The 22,283-nt window shown below is 28.8% G+C and overlaps 2 protein-coding genes across 2 annotated transcripts; one reads left to right on the forward strand and one right to left on the reverse strand.

The window, feature by feature from the left end:
- Window positions 1–25: 25 nt before the first annotated feature.
- LOC109808217 (uncharacterized protein At2g34160) lies at window positions 26–2,532 on the reverse strand. The gene is made up of 5 exons (XM_020371115.2): window positions 2,316–2,532; window positions 2,156–2,204; window positions 618–680; window positions 455–519; window positions 26–333 (listed from the first exon to the last, which is right to left on the reverse strand). Exons 1-5 carry the CDS (start codon window positions 2,430–2,432, stop codon window positions 232–234), a joined length of 396 nt encoding a protein of 131 aa, XP_020226704.1. The 5' UTR covers window positions 2,433–2,532; the 3' UTR covers window positions 26–231.
- A 12,704-nt stretch (window positions 2,533–15,236) lies between these two features.
- On the forward strand, window positions 15,237–16,823 carry LOC109808201 (glyoxylase I 4). The gene is made up of 3 exons (XM_020371092.3): window positions 15,237–15,492; window positions 15,667–15,772; window positions 16,380–16,823. Exons 1-3 carry the CDS (start codon window positions 15,338–15,340, stop codon window positions 16,635–16,637), a joined length of 519 nt encoding a protein of 172 aa, XP_020226681.1. The 5' UTR covers window positions 15,237–15,337; the 3' UTR covers window positions 16,638–16,823.
- Window positions 16,824–22,283: the final 5,460 nt, after the last annotated feature.

The raw sequence follows: 22,283 nt of genomic DNA on the forward strand, positions 1-22,283 counted from the left end.
ACTGAACCCAGCAACAGCCAAGACATAAAAAGCCTCTATTTATAGGGAAAAGAAATGAAGGAATCGCATAATTCAACACTGCAGGTCAGTCTATATAACGAATTATATGCTTGTCTGCTACCTACGAACAACACAAGCGCGGTTCATTAAAGAGTACACATCTTCACTCGAGACAGGTGTTCATTAAAGAGTACACATCTTCACTCGAGACAGGTGTAACTTCGATGAACTTTATGCGGCATGCTCTTCAACATCTCCATTTTCACCATCTTCCGCAGCGGCGGCAGCCATCAACTCATCAAAGTTTGCAGTCTTCCCCAGTAATATTTCAATCTAAAATGTGATTTATCAAAAGTATTTTACAATGGTAGTCATAAAGCAGAAATCAAAAGCCATAGATTGGAAGGATTAACAAAAGCATATTCTAAAGCAAGAATTGTGTATATATCCTTACCTTAGCCTTTTGGACAGGTCTTCCTCTAGAATCATCTTTGATGTCAACTGTTGATGTCATGATTTCTACAAAGGGATTCCATCATTAATCAAATTTGATTGTTCAATCATTAGAGAGAGGGAAGAGAAAGGAAGACAATTAAAAAGATAATATAATGTCTCACTCTTTTCAACAGCAAGCCCATTGTTTTTCAAGATTTCAGCTACAGTAACAACTGTAGCAATAGCTGTTACAAAAAAAAAAAAAAGATAAAGATTAAAGATATCAGAAATAGCTGGGCAAAGATCAAACTAAAAAAGATTGACTCAATATGTAAATCATGAAGTAAGCCGAGTCTTCCGCGTTTTAATTGTGAATATTATTCTACTGTCCTGAAAATAAATGCATTATACTTAAACCCTAGATTAACAAATGTGTTATACTTAAAACCTAGAATAAAACCATGCAACAATGTACTTGAGTTGAATGAATGTAACCTTGTCAACTCTATATTAGAGGCTTGTCAGGTTTTTAGTTAATGAGGAATAAACAGGTAATGCACCAAACAAGTCAACAACATAAAAATTTAGAGTTAAATTCGTTTCCTTTTATTTCATCCATTATCATTTATGTTCCTACTTCCTATACACAGAAAAATCACATAGCAAACATGTTACTTAAAGCCTCTCTCAAATGCATGTACTACTGAATTTGATAGAATTGTATATTCAAATACTGTCATGGATATGTTCAGTAAGGAGAAGGCTACGCAAGTTTATATTTGTAGGCCTAAAACCACCAGAGCTATATTGTAATTCGGAGGTAAACATGTTTGTCAACCGTGGACAGGGGAAGTTAATTAGTGTGTGGCCAGGAGAGAATACAAACACAAATAGACAGATGCAAGAGAGTTACTACAATACTCCAATGGCCAATTGGGGTACGGAAACTCATAGTAAAATAATGTAAATAAATGATTTTAAAGGATTAAAACATTCTCTCATATTTTTTCATTATATAGAAAAATAGACCCTTTATTTAATAAATTTAAAAACATAGGCTCATCCGCTGGAAACTTCTTTCTTGGACAACCTCTACTGATCTGAACCTCCACTGCTGATGTCTATCCAATGTGAATCCTACCAGCAGTCCAACAATGTATTGGAACGTGATGCTTTGTAATATAAATTTAGGAAGGAGTATTTCTCTAATTATGAAAAAACATTTTACAGTGTAAGGATCATTCAGCAAACTAAAATCTTAAGTGTTAGATTTTTATATTTTCCTAACAGAATCAGAAACCAAAATGCCTTTCCCCAATGCATAAGCCACGTGGACAAATATCAATATCAATATCATATAATTCGCGTAAGCAGAACAAAGCATTTTTCTCCGTGTCAAACACACTACATGCAGTCAGAGTCACGAACGTAACGAAAGAAACCTAAACCTTAACCACCTATTCAACCGGCCTTAAAACATTTATAGAGACTGCTTATAAGTAAATCACGTTTACGTAGACTGATACGCAACATTGTATTCCAAAATTAGCATCTACAGTTCAATAAAGTTTCAATGCATACTATTCTTCGGTTTAGCACAACTCAAATCTAATAGACATGGTTACAGTGTGATCAATTAAATTAATAGCTTAAAAAACTCAAAACGATTAAAAGGTATGCAGTAAATGAATAAATAATAATTAGTTGCAAGATTTGATACCCATTCCTAGTGCTGAGAGCTCAACCTCATTATGCTGTTGCATATACCTCTGAAACAAATAACAACAAAATCACAGAAAATCCAACGTGCGCGCACCAATTAGAAATGGCTCATAAGTGGGAAAAGTTAACGTGTTTGAAATCGAAAGGAAAATGGCTACCTTGGCGAGATTAACGTAGAAAAAAAGGGGCTTTTTGGTGTTGGAAACCTGAATGCGGTTTTTCTTATAAGAATCGGAGACGTTGATGTTATTCACTCCCTCGGTGATTGCTTCCATTGCTGAATGCTGAGTGACTCTGAGGCAACTCGTACAAAACAAAAGTATCAAAACCCTAACAACCAAATGTTCCTCGAAAAATCCAATTTTCCTTCTCTTGCGTTATGATTATGATGTATTGCAGGAAAGCCTAGAGAAATTGGGCCAATTGCCCATGGCTTTTAATGGGCCGAATTGTGGCCTGTTAGTTTTGGAAATGATTTTATAAATAAAAGAAATCAATATAATATATGGTGCCTGTTTGATTCTGTAAATTTTAATCCCAATCCCTAACTTCCAACTTTTTTCAGTTCAGTCTAGCCTAAAAATAGGCTGGTCCTCCATGAAGCCCGTTGGCATGTGCTTTTTACTTTTTTTCTTCTTTATAAAATTTTAAATCAGTTTTATTATTATCTTTAATTTTCTTTAATTCCTACAATTTTTTTTTTATTTCAAAAATTATGTAATTTGAACTTTTAGGAAAAGAATAAGGCGAATTTTGGAAAGGAAAATTTTTTCATACTCAAAATTTTTGGAAATAACTATATTTTTTTTTACTCGTAAAGGTTTTTAGAAATATTCATATAGGATTTTCAAGAATTTAAGATTTACATATTTTGTTATAATAACATATTCTTAAGTATATAAATATTTTTAAAAAAATATTCTTTATTAAAATAAACTCATTAAATGTATTTATATATTTGAATCTTATTACAAATATGATATTAAACTATTTTAAAAAGTTATAAACTTAAAATTAAGATTATAATTCAAAAGAAAAACAAATACTATTAAATTGTAAAAATAACACAAACAAACAAAATGTTACATTATAATTCAGAAGGATAAAAATATATTATTTCATTTCATTCAAACAAAAAATGAATAAATAAAAAAGTGTTAACAAATACTATTAAACTGTAAAAATATCACAAATTTTGAAAATATTATTAAAAATTGACTAGGTCAATAAATAATGAGATACAAGAAATATAAATATGGGATGAAGAGAGAGAGATAGAGGAAGAGAGGGGGATTGAGAGTGACAGAAACAAAGAGAGAAAGAGAGATAAAGGAAAAAGGAAGAAAAGAGGGAAAGGGAGAGGGGAAGAGAGTGAGGGGGGAGTGATTAGTGAGAGAGATAGAGAGATGGTAAGAAATAGAAAGAGAGCGAGAGAGATAATTTGCAAAGATAAATATCAATTATACATATATTTTTATTTTAAAAAATAATATTGTGTTCATATACATTAATAGGACCGAGAAACTTCGTACTTCTATATTTTATTTAATAAAAATATTTAAAAATTGTCATTATTTGGTAGATTAATTTGTTGTTGTATTTGATTTTCAAAGCTAAAAGCCTTGAGTTTTTGAATCTTATCTTTATAAAAATAATTATTAATTTTTAATATTATTTTTTATTATTTAAAAATTTAAGGATCAAATAATCTAAAAAATGTGTACATCACATGGAGCAATCCCTAATTGGATTCTAACCCCATAAAAATATTTTTGTGAGAAAATGAGATAAAAATAATTTATAGAAAATTATATTCCTTAAAAAAAATTTAAATAGCTACCAAACATGACAAATTAAAATTCACTAGAAAATAAAACATTTCACGAACTAAACACCTCTTAAATTCAATTCTTATATATTAAACATGAATCGCTATCTAACATACAAAATATTTTTAAGGGCTTTTATTTGACTATAGAGTTTTTTAAGATTTTTTTTAATCCATTAACTAATTTAATTTTTATTTATCATGATTACAAATATTTTAGCATGTACAATATATATACATATTTATTATATATAATTAAAAATTATAATCAATTATGTATACACATAAATATTATGTTTGAATATATAAATTATATTTAAAATTAGTATATCTGAATATTTTGAAACATATAAATTATACTTTAGATTTATGAAAAACAATCTATATTGTTACAAAATTTTATCTTTATTTTTTGATAATTTAATTTAAAATATTATTTAATTCATAAATAATTATGGTAAATAAAATTGAATTAGATAAGAAGTTAAAAAAATTCCTACAAACCTTTTCATTGAAAAAAAAAAACTCTTGTGCAAGATAGAAATTCGTATTTAATATATAGGAGTTTATTTAAATTTAAATTTTAACATTTTAAAACAAATTATTAATAAATAAAAAAATGTGATAATATAAATTATTTATCATAAATATAACCGATGAGTTTTTGGTCTATCGATAGTACACTCAAAAGTTTAAGTAAAATATTCATAAAAGTGACATTCAAACACAAACCATTTTCATGTATGTAAAAGAGTCTTATATATATATGTGTGTGTTATTTTATTTTATTTTATTTAAAGATAGGACTTAGAAAAAAGATGAGTATAATTATATAATACCTTAGTGGTCACTAAATTAACATACTCTATAATTATATAATTGACTTAAATAATTTATATAATATATTTTTAATTGAAAATTACATATTTAATTTATGTGGTTCAAATAGCATATAATCTAGTTTTTTTTTGTTTTTTTTATTATTATTTTAGAGACTTCTTTAAGACATGTCATAAATTTTATTAAAATTTACAAATATAAAATATACGACACGAATAGTTTTTAAAAAAATTAATAAAAATTAGATCATACAGTTTAATTAATAACTAACGAATTTGACCTTTGACCTATTGATTTAATATTCTAATCAATTTGATGATCGGTCTAATTTTTAAAATATTATAAAATATAGTTTGTCACATTAAAATATTACAAAAGTCAAGTAGAACATAGTATGTATATATATAAACATAGAATATTAGATCCAAATCATGTGTTATTGTTATTGCTACCAATAAAAAATTTAAATAAATATTATTTTTATTAGGTTCTTAAGGATGGATTTATAGTTAATATTAAAGGGATATTATATTAATGAATATCTTTATTTTTCCTTGTTTAAAATTTATATAATAAAACAATTAAATTCCTTTTTATTTTTCTTAAGAGTTTGAAAAGTAACTATGAAAATATATAAAAAAATGTAAATAAAAAAAGTTAGAACAATATCATTATATCATGAATATTTCTATATTTTATTTAATAAAAATATTTAAAAAAATATTAATATTTAATAAATGGATTAATATTGTGTTTAATTTTTATCATAATTCAACAAATCAACATTATAAATTTTGCTCTAAATTATAGCTATAGCCCGTAAGATAGGTTTTCTAAATTTATAATTGTTAGAACAAGAGTATAAATTATTAAATTTACTTGGATATACTCTAAAAATATTTTTTTAAAAATTTCTTCATTAAAAATTAATAATTTTTATGTCTAAATTACATCTAAACATATTTTTATTAAATTGATCAATACTTGTATTTTCTAATTAAGCTATTATTTGTATATAGTATGCTTTTTTTTTTTTGGATAATTATAATATAGGTTGGTATCTTAATTGGTAACATCATGAAAATTGAAAACGGGAAAGAATGATTGGACAGGATCAACTAGCAAATAGCAAACTGGCATGGACCACTCAAAGCAGATGACGTACAGTCAATGATGTGATTGTTCGTTCCCACATATTAATATTAATTAATATAATAAATATCAAACTCGTGAAATCGTTATAAAAGAAATCGTGAAACTAGTGTTTAATTAATTGTCGAGCTTCTACAACGAGTGATAATTGTTGGTAAAGTACTATGTCGTAAAGTATGTGACTAATGGTTTTTTTTGGTGTGTTTGTATCATGATATAAAATAATGTGGCCTTTCGGTTAATTGTGTGTTTGTATCATGATATAAAATAGATTAGAAGCACTTAAAGTGATAAGTGAGAAAAAAATTAAATATGATACAAGAAAAAGAGAGTTAATGGTTACATCTCCACAGAAGAAGAAAAGTCATACATAAATCTCAAGTTAGGGAGAATACAAAATGAACAAAAGCATGTTTCTCTTTTTTGAGATCAATAGTGCTGAATAATATTATTTTTCTAACCTCGTATCAGTTCTTTTTTTGGTGCAGAAGAAAGCCAGGGCATCCCATATGAGTATGTTGGTTGTTAGCCATTTTACTAACCAATCTGAACATTATGTACAATTAATCTTCGGACAACAATTCTCTTATGAGTACCAAAGCTTGAAGAACATTGAAGACCACAGTTGCAAAAACCCTTTCTTGAAGAGAGTTTTGAATCACACCACAAGCTCATAACTTCAATAAAATAAAATAAAATTATTACGTATTGTAAGATCATCAAAAGTTATGATATGTATATTTAAAATTTTTAATTTATAAGAAAAAAGTGAATAATTTTGACAAAATGTGTAGGAAAAAATAAATATTCTTTATATTGTTATAAAATTATAGATGAATAAATTATTTTTAATATAAGATTAAATTGACCCTTCTAAAAAAATATTAAATTTAAAAAATTATAAAATCGAGTATTTAGTTTACGTCACATCACCTTTATTTATATGATATGATATATTACGATTTAAAAAGTAAATTATTATAATAATATTAATTAATTAATTTTAAAATAACAATATTTTTAATTTAATATAATATATTAAGACAATATTTAAAAATTCAATTGTATATTGTGAGGGTATTCGATGAACAAAATACTAGACGAACTAATAAATAACAAAGAATACATATAGTTCTTTGAATCACACAAGCCTGATTGACACACTTATATAATATTGTGCATTTTATTAATGATTGTTATTTTTATTAATTTAATTGTTGGTATAGTTACTTGCTTATTTGTTGTAAAACTCTAAAAATTAAAGAGTTTTTATGAGTTTATGTTGTTTATGAATTATTTTAAGTCAGAGACAAAGTCAACTAATTAAAGGATAATATATAAGATTTTTCTTAAGATGTGAACTTCATAATTTCATTTATTAAGAAAAATTTGAGAAAAGTTAGATAGAGGAGCTTTGAAGCATGATGATGTGTTTGAATGGAGAATTTTAGAAATTCAAAGAATTTGAAATCATTGAAATTTGAATTACTTTCATTTCAGTTTCAGTCATTCCTTAAGTGGTTTGTTTAGATAAGTCAACTCAAAAATTTTAAAATTTAAATTCTTGATTTGGATATGTTAATTTGGTTTCTAACATGATAAATATGATTATATATATGTATATATATATATATATATATATATATATATATATATATATATAGAGAGAGAGAGAGAGAGAGAGAGAGGGGGGGGGAGATTTTAAGATTAAATTTTATAAAAAAAAATATTAGCTAATTTTTAAACAAGTAATAGTTTTAAAAATAATATATTAGATTATATTTAATAATTTTAAAAATATTTTGAATATTCGATAATAACAAATTATTTATATTTTTTATATAGGTGAAATAAGAAAGAAAAAATATGAAGAATTTCAAATTTTTACCTTTTTTGTTTTAGAGAATTTTAAATTATATTATTTTAAGAAATTTTATAAATGCTTAGATTTCAAATTCTTCGTAAATTTTTCATTTAAACATAGCATTTTATCCTAAGGCATTTGAAATTCTTCAAAAACATGAATTACTCCATTCAAATTTTTCATCCAAACATACTATGAGAGAATTTATTATGCTCTAAGTCTACTAAAGAGTTTTAAGACCTTTCCTAGAGTGGAATTCTATAACTATGTAGAAATTCAAAGCCTCTAGTGGTAAAAATTAAAGACCTTGGAGAAGTGGTGCGGAGTTTCCTCAAAGAATCTCGATTTTCTTTCTGCTTCGTATTTTATAGTTAATTAAAATGTAGGGAAACTCTTGAAATTTTTGTTGTCGAATAAATTGTTGAGTCCTTACGTGAATTGTACAATTTTTGTGACTGTGTTGATTGAAATTGAGTTTTGAATTGCTTATTTTTTTAGTTTTTAGTTGGTTGTGCAAGAAGTTGAGAAAGTGATGATCTTTGGCCTTTTTTATTGGTTGCATGTTGTTTTTGTTGATGAAAATGATGTTATTTGGTGCATTGCATGTTGGAAATCTTCTAAGTTTCAGGTAGATTGATCCAAAACAAGATTATATCAAGTGCAGAACTTTTCATTATGTCAAACGTAGTTTCATGGCATTATGCATAATGTAAGCCAAAAGCTCTATGCCTCACTGACGTCTAGCACATAACTTTTATTACCGTGAGGCATAAGTTTGAGGAGAGTTATTTAACTTGGTCACTCTAAGCATAGGTTGAGGGAGCATCAGGTGTGGTTACTTCGAGGGTTCTTTAATTTGGTAATGTCGAACCCCAATTTAAGTGACACCAAACGTAATTAAGACAATAACTCTTAGCCTAGTTAATGTTTGACATAGGTTAAATAGTGTCATAGGATACTTAAAGTTAGAGTGAGAATATTACTTGAGCATTAAAAAAAAATTTTATATATCCACCCCTCAGCATTCATAGGATACTTGAAGTTAGAAGAATGGAAGTAGGTGTCATAGGATACTTGAAGTTAGAAGAATGGAAGTAGGTGAAGACAATTGGAGAAAATTAATGGTGTGCCGTCAAACAAGAATTTCAATTAAGATTAAATTTGAAATCAAAATAAAAGTAAATAATATTTAAAAATAAAATAAACAATAAACAATAAACAATAAAATTAAATTCTTAAAATAATATAAATTAAAACAAAGTAACTTTTAAAAGTACTTGGTGTCAAAAAAAAAATTAAAAGTACTTTCTATTTGAAAAGAAAGAACCAGATTCAGTAAAAATGAATTATCATACATTAACAGAGTTCACAGAAGACAGATCAATTAGCTGTAACTTATGATGATATTTATTATGCACATAACCATTTCTATATAAATATTTTAATCTGTGTCGATATTTGGAGGTACTCTGTAAAAGTTTCACTACGTTGCTCAAAGAGACAGCTAGAACATAGTGGATTACACCACCGTCACAACATTTTCAAGATGCTATATTAAACTCTTAACTTTTTATGTCATTTCAAAACGATGTCAAACGAAACCAAATTATTTTGTTGAATTGTTGGTATATTATCACGAAAGCACGTGAGGAATATTTAAATTATTTGAAATAAAAAGGAAGTTTTCTTCTTGACCACTTTTTTTTAAAGCGTTGTCAGCAATGAAATGTAGCAAAAAATTTATTTTAAGAACAACGACATCAAATTATTATTATTATTTGGTATAGATAACGACATCAAACTATTTTGTTTTGGTATAGATAACGACACCAATCTATAAATTCATGTATGCGTGTAATGTAATAAAAATTAAGCAGAAAAGATTCCCTCAATAAAAGTGTGTAGAAATATGAAAAGAGTTTAATTTTGAACGTTCCAAATTATCCTCACTTTTAATGGTAAATACAACAGTAATAAAGTGATGGAAGATATGTGATTATTGTTTTTTTTTTCTTATCCATAAAAATTATGATGAACGGGTTCATAGTATTTTAAAAATATACTTAGCAACGATTTTATATAGTTTTTTATATATAATATTTGTATATGCTTTTTATGTTTTTGCGATTGACCTTTTTTTCTAATTGAGAAAATAAATAAATAAAATTGCCGTATAAAAGTGAGAATCATTATTTTAGGAAAAAAGTGTATCACAAGTATTGAAAAACTTTTCTTGCCAATATTTAAGTAATAGTACTTTAAATAATCTAGAAACCTCTAATCTACATGACTTTCAAAAGAAATTCGTCTTTCTTAGTAGCAAATATTGATATTTTCAAATAGAAAGATTCTTATATTTTCCAATCCTATATATTAAATACAAATTTTTATGTTATAGAGAGTATTTTAAAGAATTTTATTTAATAGAAAGATTTGTATTTTTTTTAATTTCTTACTTAATTAAAATTTTATTTATAATAATATTTATAAATCAAATATTTATATTTTAAATTAAATTATCAATAAATAAAAGTAATTTTTTTATGATACAAATTATTTATCATAAATCTAACATATAATTTATATGTTTAAAAATATTTATGTATATTAATTTTTAATATAATTTATATATTCAAACATAATATTTTATATATATAATTTATTATAAATTTTAATTATATACAATAAATATGTTTATGCATTGCACAAACTAAAATACTAGTTATATAATTAGGACATGTTGTAATTCTGCTAATTTGATGATTTGCTGTATTAATCATATGAAATTTTATTGTTTAGATGTTAGTCATTGTTGAGAACTCTGGGTTAAGGGGATCTCAAAAATCAGTTGGTCTATAGACAGTGAAACCAGTGAGAAGTTATCTGAGAACCTAAAATCTCCTCCTTCCCTTATTCTTTTGAAAACTCCTCCTTTTCTACTTCTTGTAGTTGATCCGAGCTATTGTGTTGCAGATTCCAAACTTGTATAGTTGAGGTTCATAAGTTGATGTTGTGCTATTTCATTCTTCCCTTCTTGTTCTCCTAGGTTTCAGTTCTCAAAAGGTAAGTGAAGCTTGATGTTTGGATAATCTTGTTTTAGGATGACTTGTGTTGATTAGAATCACTAAATTCATAGTTAATGTTGTAGAAATCCATGTGTGATGAGTTGTGTGAATTAAAGATGTTCTAAGAGTTGCTTATGAGAGTAGTTGGAGATTTTTCTTAATTCTTAGTTGCCTGTTGTTTTCAGCATTACTTTTGGACTTTATATGATGCAAATGTGTTGTATTTCATATTGCATGTTGTCAAGCTATTGAGTTTCAGGTGATTTAGGAAAATAATTTAGTTTATGTACAAGTGCATAACTGATATCGCGCCAGGTGTGCCTTCAGGATGCTAGGCGTGGTTTCAACCAAGGGGTTTTATCTCATTCACGCTAGGCACAAGGTTGGTGACACTAGGCATGAGGAGAGAGAATCATCTTAGGTTGAAATCATGTTAGACGTATTTTGAATGACGCCAGATATGAGGAAAGAGACCTATCTCTGCTTGGGTCTATGTCGAGCACTAGTAGAGTGGCAACGACCGTGAATAAGGCATAGGGCTTCTGCCTGATTAAGGTCGGACATGGGTTTTGCCACATCAGGCACAAGAGAGTAGAGACTCTCTGCCTCAACCTTGTCAGGCACATGTAGTTTGGTGCTAAGCATTGACAAGACAAGGAGTCCTTTGCCTCAATGGCGTTGAACACCTTATGAGTGGCGTCGGGTGCAAGTTGCATGATGAAAGTTGTTGTTTTAAGCTATTTTATATACTATTCAATTGCCTAATCTCTAGTCGATGTGGGACTTGGGTTTTTCCCAATACACCCCCTCACGTCCAGCACTATTGGGCTTGGTACGTGGATAAATGGTGGGTGACCCTTTTTTAATGATCTAGGATAGGCGGGACTTGTGTTTTTTCCAGTACACCGCCTCATGCCTATGAGGCATGCATCAATGGTGGGTGGCCCATTTTTAAAGTGGATCTAAATGGCTCCGATACCATGTTAGAATAGTGGATTAAGCCTAACTCAACCCTACAAAACCAGCTTATAAGGTGAGGGTTGTTTTCCACTTATATACTATTCAATTGCCTAATCTCTAGTCGATGTGGGACTTGTGTTTTTTCCAATACATGTGGTTGAGATACATGCCTTATAAATACATGTAAAAATTATAAGAAATTAAGTGTTGATTTCAAAATTAAATATCCCATTATGCGGATATGAGATGTGGTACTCTACGAGCCCATTTGTTGAAAAATCTTCAATAAGTAAGTTAACTTTTGAATAGTAAGTTGTTGACGCCTAGGTTTATCTTGCACATTGTTGTATATTTTATATATAACACATATGTACAAGAACTATTATAATTATTTTTATTTCCTACATATAGACCATGTGCATAATTTTAGTTACTTGTTGCATTATAATTCTATATCAGATGTATGTTGTTTAATCTTTCTACTGTGTAGTAGCTAAATTATAACAAGTATAATAACCTGTTAGATTGTTACACACGTTGAAAACAATTGTTTTTAATAAACTAAAAAGTATACTTAATATAATTCGTAAGGTACGTAGTAATTAAAGTCACTAAATTTACACATATAGTATATGTTTTATTTTCTTTGAATATTATAAATTAAAATATATAATTAAAAAAATAAAATTATATATTTTAAATTTGCATTTCATATATCACTAGTATTTTTGTCGATATATTTTATAGATTAAATATTTGTTATATATAATTGAAATTTATAATAAATTATATATCCGAATAAAGAATATATTTAAATATATAAATTATATTTAAATTTTATATAAATAACTTTTTTAAACAAATAAATTAAATTTTAAATTTAAGATAAATAATTTATATTATAATATAAATTTATTTTTAATTATTAATAATTTATTTTAAAATACTAAAATATAATTAATTTATAAATAAATATGATAAATAAAAATTAAATTAAATCAAAAGTTATAAAAATTCATAAAAACATTCTTAGAATAACTCATAAAAACGTTTTCGCATATAATAATTGTTCATATTTAATATATAGATATTAATTTTTATAATTAGTTACAATTTTTTAATATATATATATATATATATTAATTTATATTTTTTTTATATTACTTTTGTAATTTATTCTCTAAAATTTGGTTTATGGTTGACCTAGTGATGAAAGTTAAAGTAATATACATATAATTATAAGTTTGGATCTGATATCATTATTATAATTCTAATAAAAGAGAAGGAAAAAAAAAGTTATAATTGTTTGAAAGTGCAAAATTTTTTTTATAACGATTTTATTAATATTAAAAAATTAATTACAATAATTATAAACGAATAAAGAGCTAATAATAAATTGTTTTAGTTTAAGTAATTAATTAAAATTTTCTAAAAATGTTCATAATCTAACTAGGCATCATTGAACATTTTTAAATAATTTTTATATTGGTTATTATGTTTTCACTTTCTATATTTATTTTAGAATTTAATTTGTATTTCTATTTTTTAAATGTTCAATATCATCGCTTATATATATATATATATATATATATATATATATATATATATATATATATATATATATATATATATTTTAAAGTTTAATGTTATCATTATATCTAAATTGATATTAACAATGTTAATGAAATCAGAGAAAAATAATATTAAACATTTTATAAATATTAAATAATTAATTTATGTTATTTAAAAATAACAAAATCAAATTAAACATTTAAAAAATAAAAAGATCAAATTAAATAATAATTTTTTAACAAAATATTATTATTTTATTTAGATAAATTAATAAAAACCCAAGTAGATAAAAATATAAAATCAATAAAAAAATAGGAAATTAAAAAAATCATTTTATTTATTCATAGTTTTATTTTTATGCAAAAATAATTATAAGATATATAAAAATACTTATTTTAGTACTACATATCGGTAAAAATTGTTATGTCAATTATTATTTAATTTAGTTTCTCTATTTATTTTTAAGATTTAATTTGGTCTCATTATTTTTATAAAGTATTTAATATTATTCTTTCATTCAATTTTATTAACATTGTTAGTGTTAATTTATACAAAAAAAAAAAATATTATTAAGTTTTTTATTTAAAAACTAAATGATCAAGTTAAACTATTTAAAAATAATATAATCAAATTAAGTTATAAAAATAAATAAATAACTAAAAATATAATTTAATATTTTATATTTTAACAAATTAACATAATTGTTTTAATCTATATCATCTAAAATAATTTTATTTGTAAAAAAAATGACTAATTTGATGTCAGGGTTTGAAAAATATAATGGTGAGTAGCTTAGTTAATGGCTAGAGGTTAAAGTTGTAAGTAAATTAGAGAGTAATTCAATAATAAAGTAAAAAATAGTTTTTTTTAACCGAGTCAAACTTGCGGAACATAATGACAACATGCGATACGTATCTACTCGATCTAACAAAAACATAACTGAAGGGTATTCACTTTACTATAGTTATAAATTTAGATACCTAATCTTATTATTTGTCTAAGTATTTCAATTTATTTTTCATTTTTGAGTATAAATTGAATTTTAATAGTTTTTATAAAAAAAATATTAATAATTAAAGATAACTTTCTATTATAAAAGATCACTAATAATTAATAATAACTTTATATCATAATTATATAATTTATATATTTAAAAATATTTAATTATTATTATTTGTTATTATAGTATAACTTTGATATTTTATTTTCAATGTATTGTCCAGATAAACATTTTTATATTATCAATTAAATAAAAATGATCATTTGTAGAATTCTTTAAAATAATTACTATAAAAATTGTAATTGTTTATCGAGAACATTTTTAATAAATCAAGTAACATTGATTGATATTTAATATAAAAAATTAAGTAATTATCAAATAGTGAATTTATAGACATGCCAATATTTTTATTTAACTTTATATGATATATTAATTATGAACCAATATTATTTAATTTAAAAAAAAATAAATTTAAAATTGAACCAGAATTAGACATTCATATAAGAATTAAAAAATAAAAAAGAATTATATAAAGAATATAACTGATTTTGAAACTTTAGAAACAATTGGAGTCAGAAGCCAATCACAACAACCGGTCTAGTGCAGGGAGATAAATATGATACATGCAAGCTCACGTATCACGGCCCCACATAACACTCACTCGTAAGATCCTAGTCAGCGACGTGTAGTTGATGTAACCGACAAAATACGTATCTGACACGTATAGCATGAAGGGACACGTGGCGCACAATAGCGGGTTCTTCGTTTCTATATAGAGCAGTACCCGTTTTGCTACTTCCGTGATAATCTTTGTAGCTAGATCAATTTTTTCGCTTCTTCTCTTCTTCAACTCCATTTTCTTCTGTACGTAGTTTAGGGTAACTTTTTTTTTGTAGACAATGAAGGAAAGTGCGGGAAACCCTTTGCGCCTTCAATCTGTGAACCACATCTCCCTCATATGCAGATCACTGGAAGAATCAATGGATTTCTATCAGAACGTTCTTGGATTCTCCCCGATCAGGAGGCCAGGCTCTTTTGATTTTGATGGGGCATGGTAATTCATATCATTGTTAATTACAAACCGTTAATATTTTCTTTTCCAATCGCCTTAGATAATTAAATATGAGAAAAACATACAAAAAAAGTTTCTTGTTTTCTTCTTTTTTTTCCCGGGGAGGAAATTTTGGTGGGGTTTTTTTTATTGATTTTCTATGTGGTGTCTTTGCAGGCTATTTGGCTACGGGATTGGAATTCATTTACTAGAAGCAGAGAACCCAGAAAAGTTGCCAAAGAAGAAGGAAATTAATCCAAAGGATAACCATATATCTTTTCAGGTCAGACTATTTGCATCCAGTTATGGTGATCAAACTTTGGTCATCTTTCTAGGAAGAAAAGATTTAAGTACCAATACATTGATGGATTAATTAATGTTTTCTTTATGATAAGAACGAAAACGAACAATCCCGAAATAAAGATGGAGATGGATAATATAAATATGAAAATGTAACAAGGTTCAGAGATAGACAAAATGATGACCACCTCTTACTTTGTATTTGTCTACACCTCTGAATTATTTTCCTGCCACTTGTTGAGAAAAAACCAAACACACACAGAGAAATATAGAAATAGTTACTTGTGCACGTCTTTTAGTGGATAAGTTTGTTTTGATGAGATCATTGAGCTGACAAAGTGGTTCAAGTTTTCAGTGCAATATTATTGGCCATAATCACACTTCTTAGTTCTTAATACTTTGTATTTGTCTAGTGTCTAGACTTTTCTGAATTGTTTCCTTCTGGCTTTCGTAAGTTCAGAGAAAAGACACGCAAACAATGTTTTGCAGTTACTTGTACGTGTCTTCTAGTGTGGTGCATGAGCTGTCACGAAAGTTAATTGTTTTGATGAGAAATTAATTAATTTATTCATTTTATATGTAATTTGTAGTGTGAGAGCATGGGGGCAGTGGAGAAGAAGCTGAAGGAAATGGACATTGATTATGTGCGAGCAACGGTGGAGGAAGGTGGGATCCAAGTAGATCAGCTATTTTTCCACGACCCTGATGGGTTCATGATCGAGATATGCAACTGTGATAGCCTTCCTGTGATTCCCTTAGCTGGTGAGGTGGCAAGATCATGTTCCCTTGTGAATCTTGAGAAGATGCAGAATCAGCAGCAGATACAGAAAATGGTTCACCAACTCTGAGTGAGTGAGAAGCTTTTGTTGTGTGGTGAATCCTCATGGATCACGAGGATGTGCTGTTTTTTAATGTGGTCGAGTTGTCAATGTATCATTTTGTTACCTTTTCTTTGTGATATATATCGTGTAATAAACAATTCACCAAACAGAGTACTAGAGCTTTTGCAACCATTCGCTTTCGAGCGTTTCAAAGTGGAGTTTGCTTTGCTGGCCTTTGTTTTTAATTTAGTTCATTCCTGGTAAAGTACTTGCATTAGTAACTTTTGTGCTCAAGTTGACATGGCAACGAATGGGATGATTATCGCATATGGTTTGGTTTAATTAACGATATCCCTATAAAGGGAAGAAAAATAGGTAAACAAAAAATTGAGTCAACATTCCACTTAGTCTTTGAATGTGTTGATCGTAATTATTTTGGTGAATGTATGGAGAATCGTTTGTATGTGTCCAAATATTGCACCAGAAGTAACAAATTATTTTCTCTTTCCAATGCACCAATAAGAAGTAACAAATGTTATATATATATATATATATATATATATATATATATATATATATATATATATATATATATTGATTTATTTATATAATTATTTTTTATTTTATTATTATTATTATAGATTAATATTAATTAATAAATTATATTTATATGTTAATATTAATTATATTGTACATTATTGTTAATTTATGGATAATGTATATTGCACTTATGATAAATAGTTTGATGGATTAGATTATTTAGTAACCTATTGAGAGGTCTTTAATTTTTATTAGTAATATATATAATTAGTATCTCATTAATCAATTCATAAGAAAAATATTTTTTGTTTTTTGTGTCTTGTTAGATTATTCTCATGTTATTAAAATCGATAAAAATGAATCTCTCATAATTTTAGATACATAATTTTTTTTAAATCTTACTTAAATATACTATTAAATATACTATAATATTGTATTTTATAATATTTATTATATTATTATGAATTTTTAACATCAAATTCTTACTTCTCTTCAACAGTCATTTAGTGACTATTAACAATAAGCTAAACACATTCTTAGTATCTAAAGTTAATAAAATAAAATAAAGTTTTAAATTTGTAATGTATTCGTATCTTTGAACTGCACAAATTAAAAAAATTAGTTCATGTATTTGTATTTATATTTTTTTTCATAATAATTTAAACGTTAACGCATGTTTATTTTTATTATTTTTAATGAAATGTCGTCGTTGGCACACTCATGGAATGAGCTTCGTGTTATTATTATTATAGTCACTAAAAATCAGGACTCTCCACTTTCATATTCAATTCAAAAAATTATGAAAACTTACTCTACAAGCTTTAATATCACATTCTACTTTCTAACCAGGGATGGATTTAACATTTAAGTATTGGACTCTGGGCCAGTTGTCCCACTACCTTTTTTAAAATTTAATATTTTAAAATTATTTAATATTTTATTTCACTAATTTTAATTAATATATAAAATAATTTTATAATTATCCGTCAATTTAAATTAATAAAATGAAATATCAAAATTTTAAATTTTTAAAAAATTTGTAAATTTGATCTATGTATTAAAGTTTTTAATTCAACGATTAGATCGTTATTGAACGAAATAAATCTAAATAAATTTATTTTTAAAATAAATTAATATTATATAATATATATATATATATATATATATATATATATATATATTTATTTATTTATTTATTGCCCCCACAAAATATATTCCAACTTCTCTACAACTGAAACTTGTTACATATACCTATAAAAGGAAAACAGAAAACTTAGCTGTGGACTCATGGGTGTCATAAAAAACTGAAACTGTTTACATGTGTGTATCAAGAAAAAATAAACAAGAACTTTGTTATGCATATCAAAAACTCGAAAACAAAACAGAAACATGTTATGGGTTTCAAGAATATATAATAACTGCAACTCATCATACATCTCAAATAAAAACTGCACGATCTATCATCTAACTACCTTGAGACTTCATTAATTTACTTCATCTTATAAAATTGTTATTTTATATTCGAAATCCTGTAAATTCATGTATGTAAAAAAATGCATATAAATATTGCCCCATTAATTTGAATTTTTTGATTAGTTGCTATTTCTAACCATTGTTTTCTCAAACTATAACTTCGAGTAAAAAGTGGAGTCAAAAGATGGAGTCATGTCAAATGAAGATATCACCATGCTCTACGAGGGAGAAAAACCCAACTCCGCGTTATAGACTATATGGCACCAACTAGTATGCATTATGTTGTCATCATTATTAAAAATAATAATAATCTCATTAAACATTGAATTTAATTCGTATATCTTATGGTGGCTGACTAGGCCGAATACTCGAGTTCGTGGTCGACTAGGCCGAATACCCGAGTTTGTGGCCGACTAGGCCGAATACCCGAGTTCGTGGACGACCAGGTCGAATACCCGAGCCCACCGATCACTCACAATCTGAACGGAACGTGTCGGTGTGCTCGGCCAAGTCACGGATTTACGCCAAGATAATTATGGAGAGGTTAATTTATGTAATGCACCGGATTAGCCCCCTAATTTCCCGGGGCCCAGTCCTTAATTAGGCCCAATAAGAATCACTATAAATAGGACCCCAACGAGGTACGTAACAAACTTTTCAACTACCGCATTTAATACGCCGAGCACTTACTTGAGCGTTGGAGTGTCTTTGCAGGCACCCCCCTCATTTCGGACTACTCGGAGAAGGACGAGAAGACCTAGACCCCGGACCCGACCCGCTACAACAAGGATAATTGGAGTGTGTATCCTAACACAGGAACATTTGGCGCCCACCGTGTGGCCGAAGAGACGTTTTCAGTCCCTTTTAACTCTACAACTGAGACCGAGATATGGTAGTAACACGCAAAGGACCATCGACATCGACTCAACCGATCCCCAACCCCGAGAACAATCCCGTCATGACCGGCCAAGAACGATACCCATATGGAAAAACTCAGACACAACCGGAGCCTGTGATACAAGAGGTCCGGCCGAACGCCGACGGAGCCCAGCCCGACCTCCACGGTGACTTGCGCGCATTGCGCGAGGAAATGGCAGCCCTCCAAAGACAGAGAGAGGCCGATTCCAGGGAGTTGGCCGAACTGCGCCGAGAAAACGCTAAGCTCCGAAGTCTGAACCAAACCTACGTGCCGTCAACTCCCACACTCCCAGAGGAGTCGGCCTATCATGCCCCACCGACCATGTAACCCGAACACCGGTTACTTCTTTGATTGGTGGCAAGATCGACACCACCACCCATTGGTTGAGACACCCCTTCTCCCGAAGGATAATGGAGGCAACCCTGTTAGTGTGACACCCTTACTACCCCAACACATATATTGTATAAATAAACTAAGGAAATAAATTTTTCAACGTTAGTAAAAGGGTTCACATTTTTACCTTTAGAAACATTCTTCGATATCCAAAATATTTTGAAAAAGAAACTTGGAAAATAAAATATAAGAGGTTACAAAATGTTTTCAAAATAATAGTACAGTTCCATTTACAAATAAAGTTCATGTCCTAGAAGTCCTCTGCCCCGATGTCACAATATCAGAGCATACCCACAACTCAACTGTTGGCATTCTAGATGCCACTCATAGCCGGATCTTCCTCACCTAAAACATCCACAAATTGTACGGTGAGAAAAGAAAACATTTATATGTAAAGCACACAAGGAAAAACGCAACATATCATCTCATTATAAAATATTCATAAACATTTCAATATATCATAACTCTATCAATCATGCATCATCATCACATCACAATTCGCAATAACACCAATCCATCACAAATCTTACAATTAACCCTATGCCAAGGTCACGCCTGTAGCATCTCTTGCTCAAGGTCGTGCCACCCCCGACATAAGCGTTAATTGCCTCACACATCCCACCCTATGCCAAGGTCACGCCTGTAGCATCTCTTGCCCAAGGTCGTGCCACCCCCGACATAAGCATGAGAAATCAAACATCCTACACTGTGCCAAGGTCACGCCTGCAATATCTCTTGCTCGAGGTCGTGCCACCCCCGACATAAGCATGAGAAATCAAACATCCTACACTGTGCCAAGGTCACGCCTGCAATATCTCTTGCTCGAGGTCGTGCCACCCCTGACATAAGCATGAGGAATCACCCATCCCATACTATGCCAAGGTCACGCCTGTAGCATTTCTTGCCTAGGGTCGTGCCACCCCTGGTCACAAGTTTGAGGAACCACAATCACATTCTCATTCACATCCACATCCATATTCACATCCACATCCACATTCACATCCATATTCACATCCACATCCACATTCACATCCACATCCACATCCACATCCATATCCACATATCAATTCCACAATACATACACAATCCACACAAAATGGTGGTTCACATACCCCTCAAATAATTCACCATGAATCCTCATCTAGATTATCAATTTTATCAAATAATATAACAATAACATTCTTTAACTAATATGATAATCAATAGAATTAGCAATTTAATATAAATTCAACATAAACTGTAAAACTCCTAATTGTTCCAAAACCTAGCTCACAGGCACTTTTCTACAATTTCGTTCTCTCTCCCAGATCATCATTCTTACTAATTAAATATATATTTCTAATCCTCAACACATACGGAATCTAATGGTATAATTAATTCCGCAAACAGAAATAATCCAATTTTTTCAAAACCTAACTTACAGGCACTTTTCTATAATTTCGTTCTCTCTCCCATAACATCACTTTTATAAACAAATCATATATTTGTAGCCCTAAATATATACAGAATCAAATAATGCCAATAATTCTTCAAACAAAAATAATTATAAAATTACTCATAATCCTAAGGGCTCTTCTTCTGCCCAATTCCCTCATGTCACTCCACATATAAATAATTCCTTTTTCCCCCGTACCTGGATAAACAGTAGTTGAAACTAAGGATCTGGTTGATCTCCTCCGCTGGGTTCCTCTCGGTCTTCAGAGAGTGCAGAAGAAGAGGGAAAGAAGAGAGAACAGAAAATAATAGGAAGAGAGAATGAGAGATGTGTGAAAATGACAGGTGAGGGGCACTATTTATAGGATTTCAGGCTCACCTACCGGAACGGCCCGTTCCAAAATTGGAACGCCCGTTCTGGACCCTTCAAACCTATGCAAATTTCTCAACTGGAACGGCCCGTTCTCAAATCGGAACAGCCCGTTCTCAAACTCAGCAGAATGGCCCGTTCTGTTTCCAGAACGGCCCGTTCTCCCTCCAGAACAGCCCGTTCTCCAAACCAGAACGGCCCGTTCTCTAATCCAGAACGGCCCGTTCTCCAATTGGAACGGCCCGTTCTCCCACTTCATTTTCTAAGCATTTCCTTATCCCGGAACGGCCTGTTTCACTTTTGAAACGCCCCGTTCCGGGCAACGAATTGGGCCCTTGGCCCAGCAAAAAATTGGGCTGTTACAGTTAGACCATTGGAAGAGCATGCCGATCGAGAACTATGACGGGTCCACCGACCCCGAGGAGCACTTGAACGTTTTCTTGACACAAGCGACCCTCTCTACTCAAGATGACTCGACCTTGTGCCGGATATTCCCCACATCGTTGAAAGGGAGGGCTCTGAGCTGGTTCACGCCATTGTCGAG

This window comes from Cajanus cajan, chromosome 5 (genome assembly GCF_000230855.2).
Source record: "Cajanus cajan strain Asha chromosome 5, NIPB_CcT2T_4, whole genome shotgun sequence".
Classification (NCBI taxonomy): domain Eukaryota; kingdom Viridiplantae; phylum Streptophyta; class Magnoliopsida; order Fabales; family Fabaceae; genus Cajanus; species Cajanus cajan.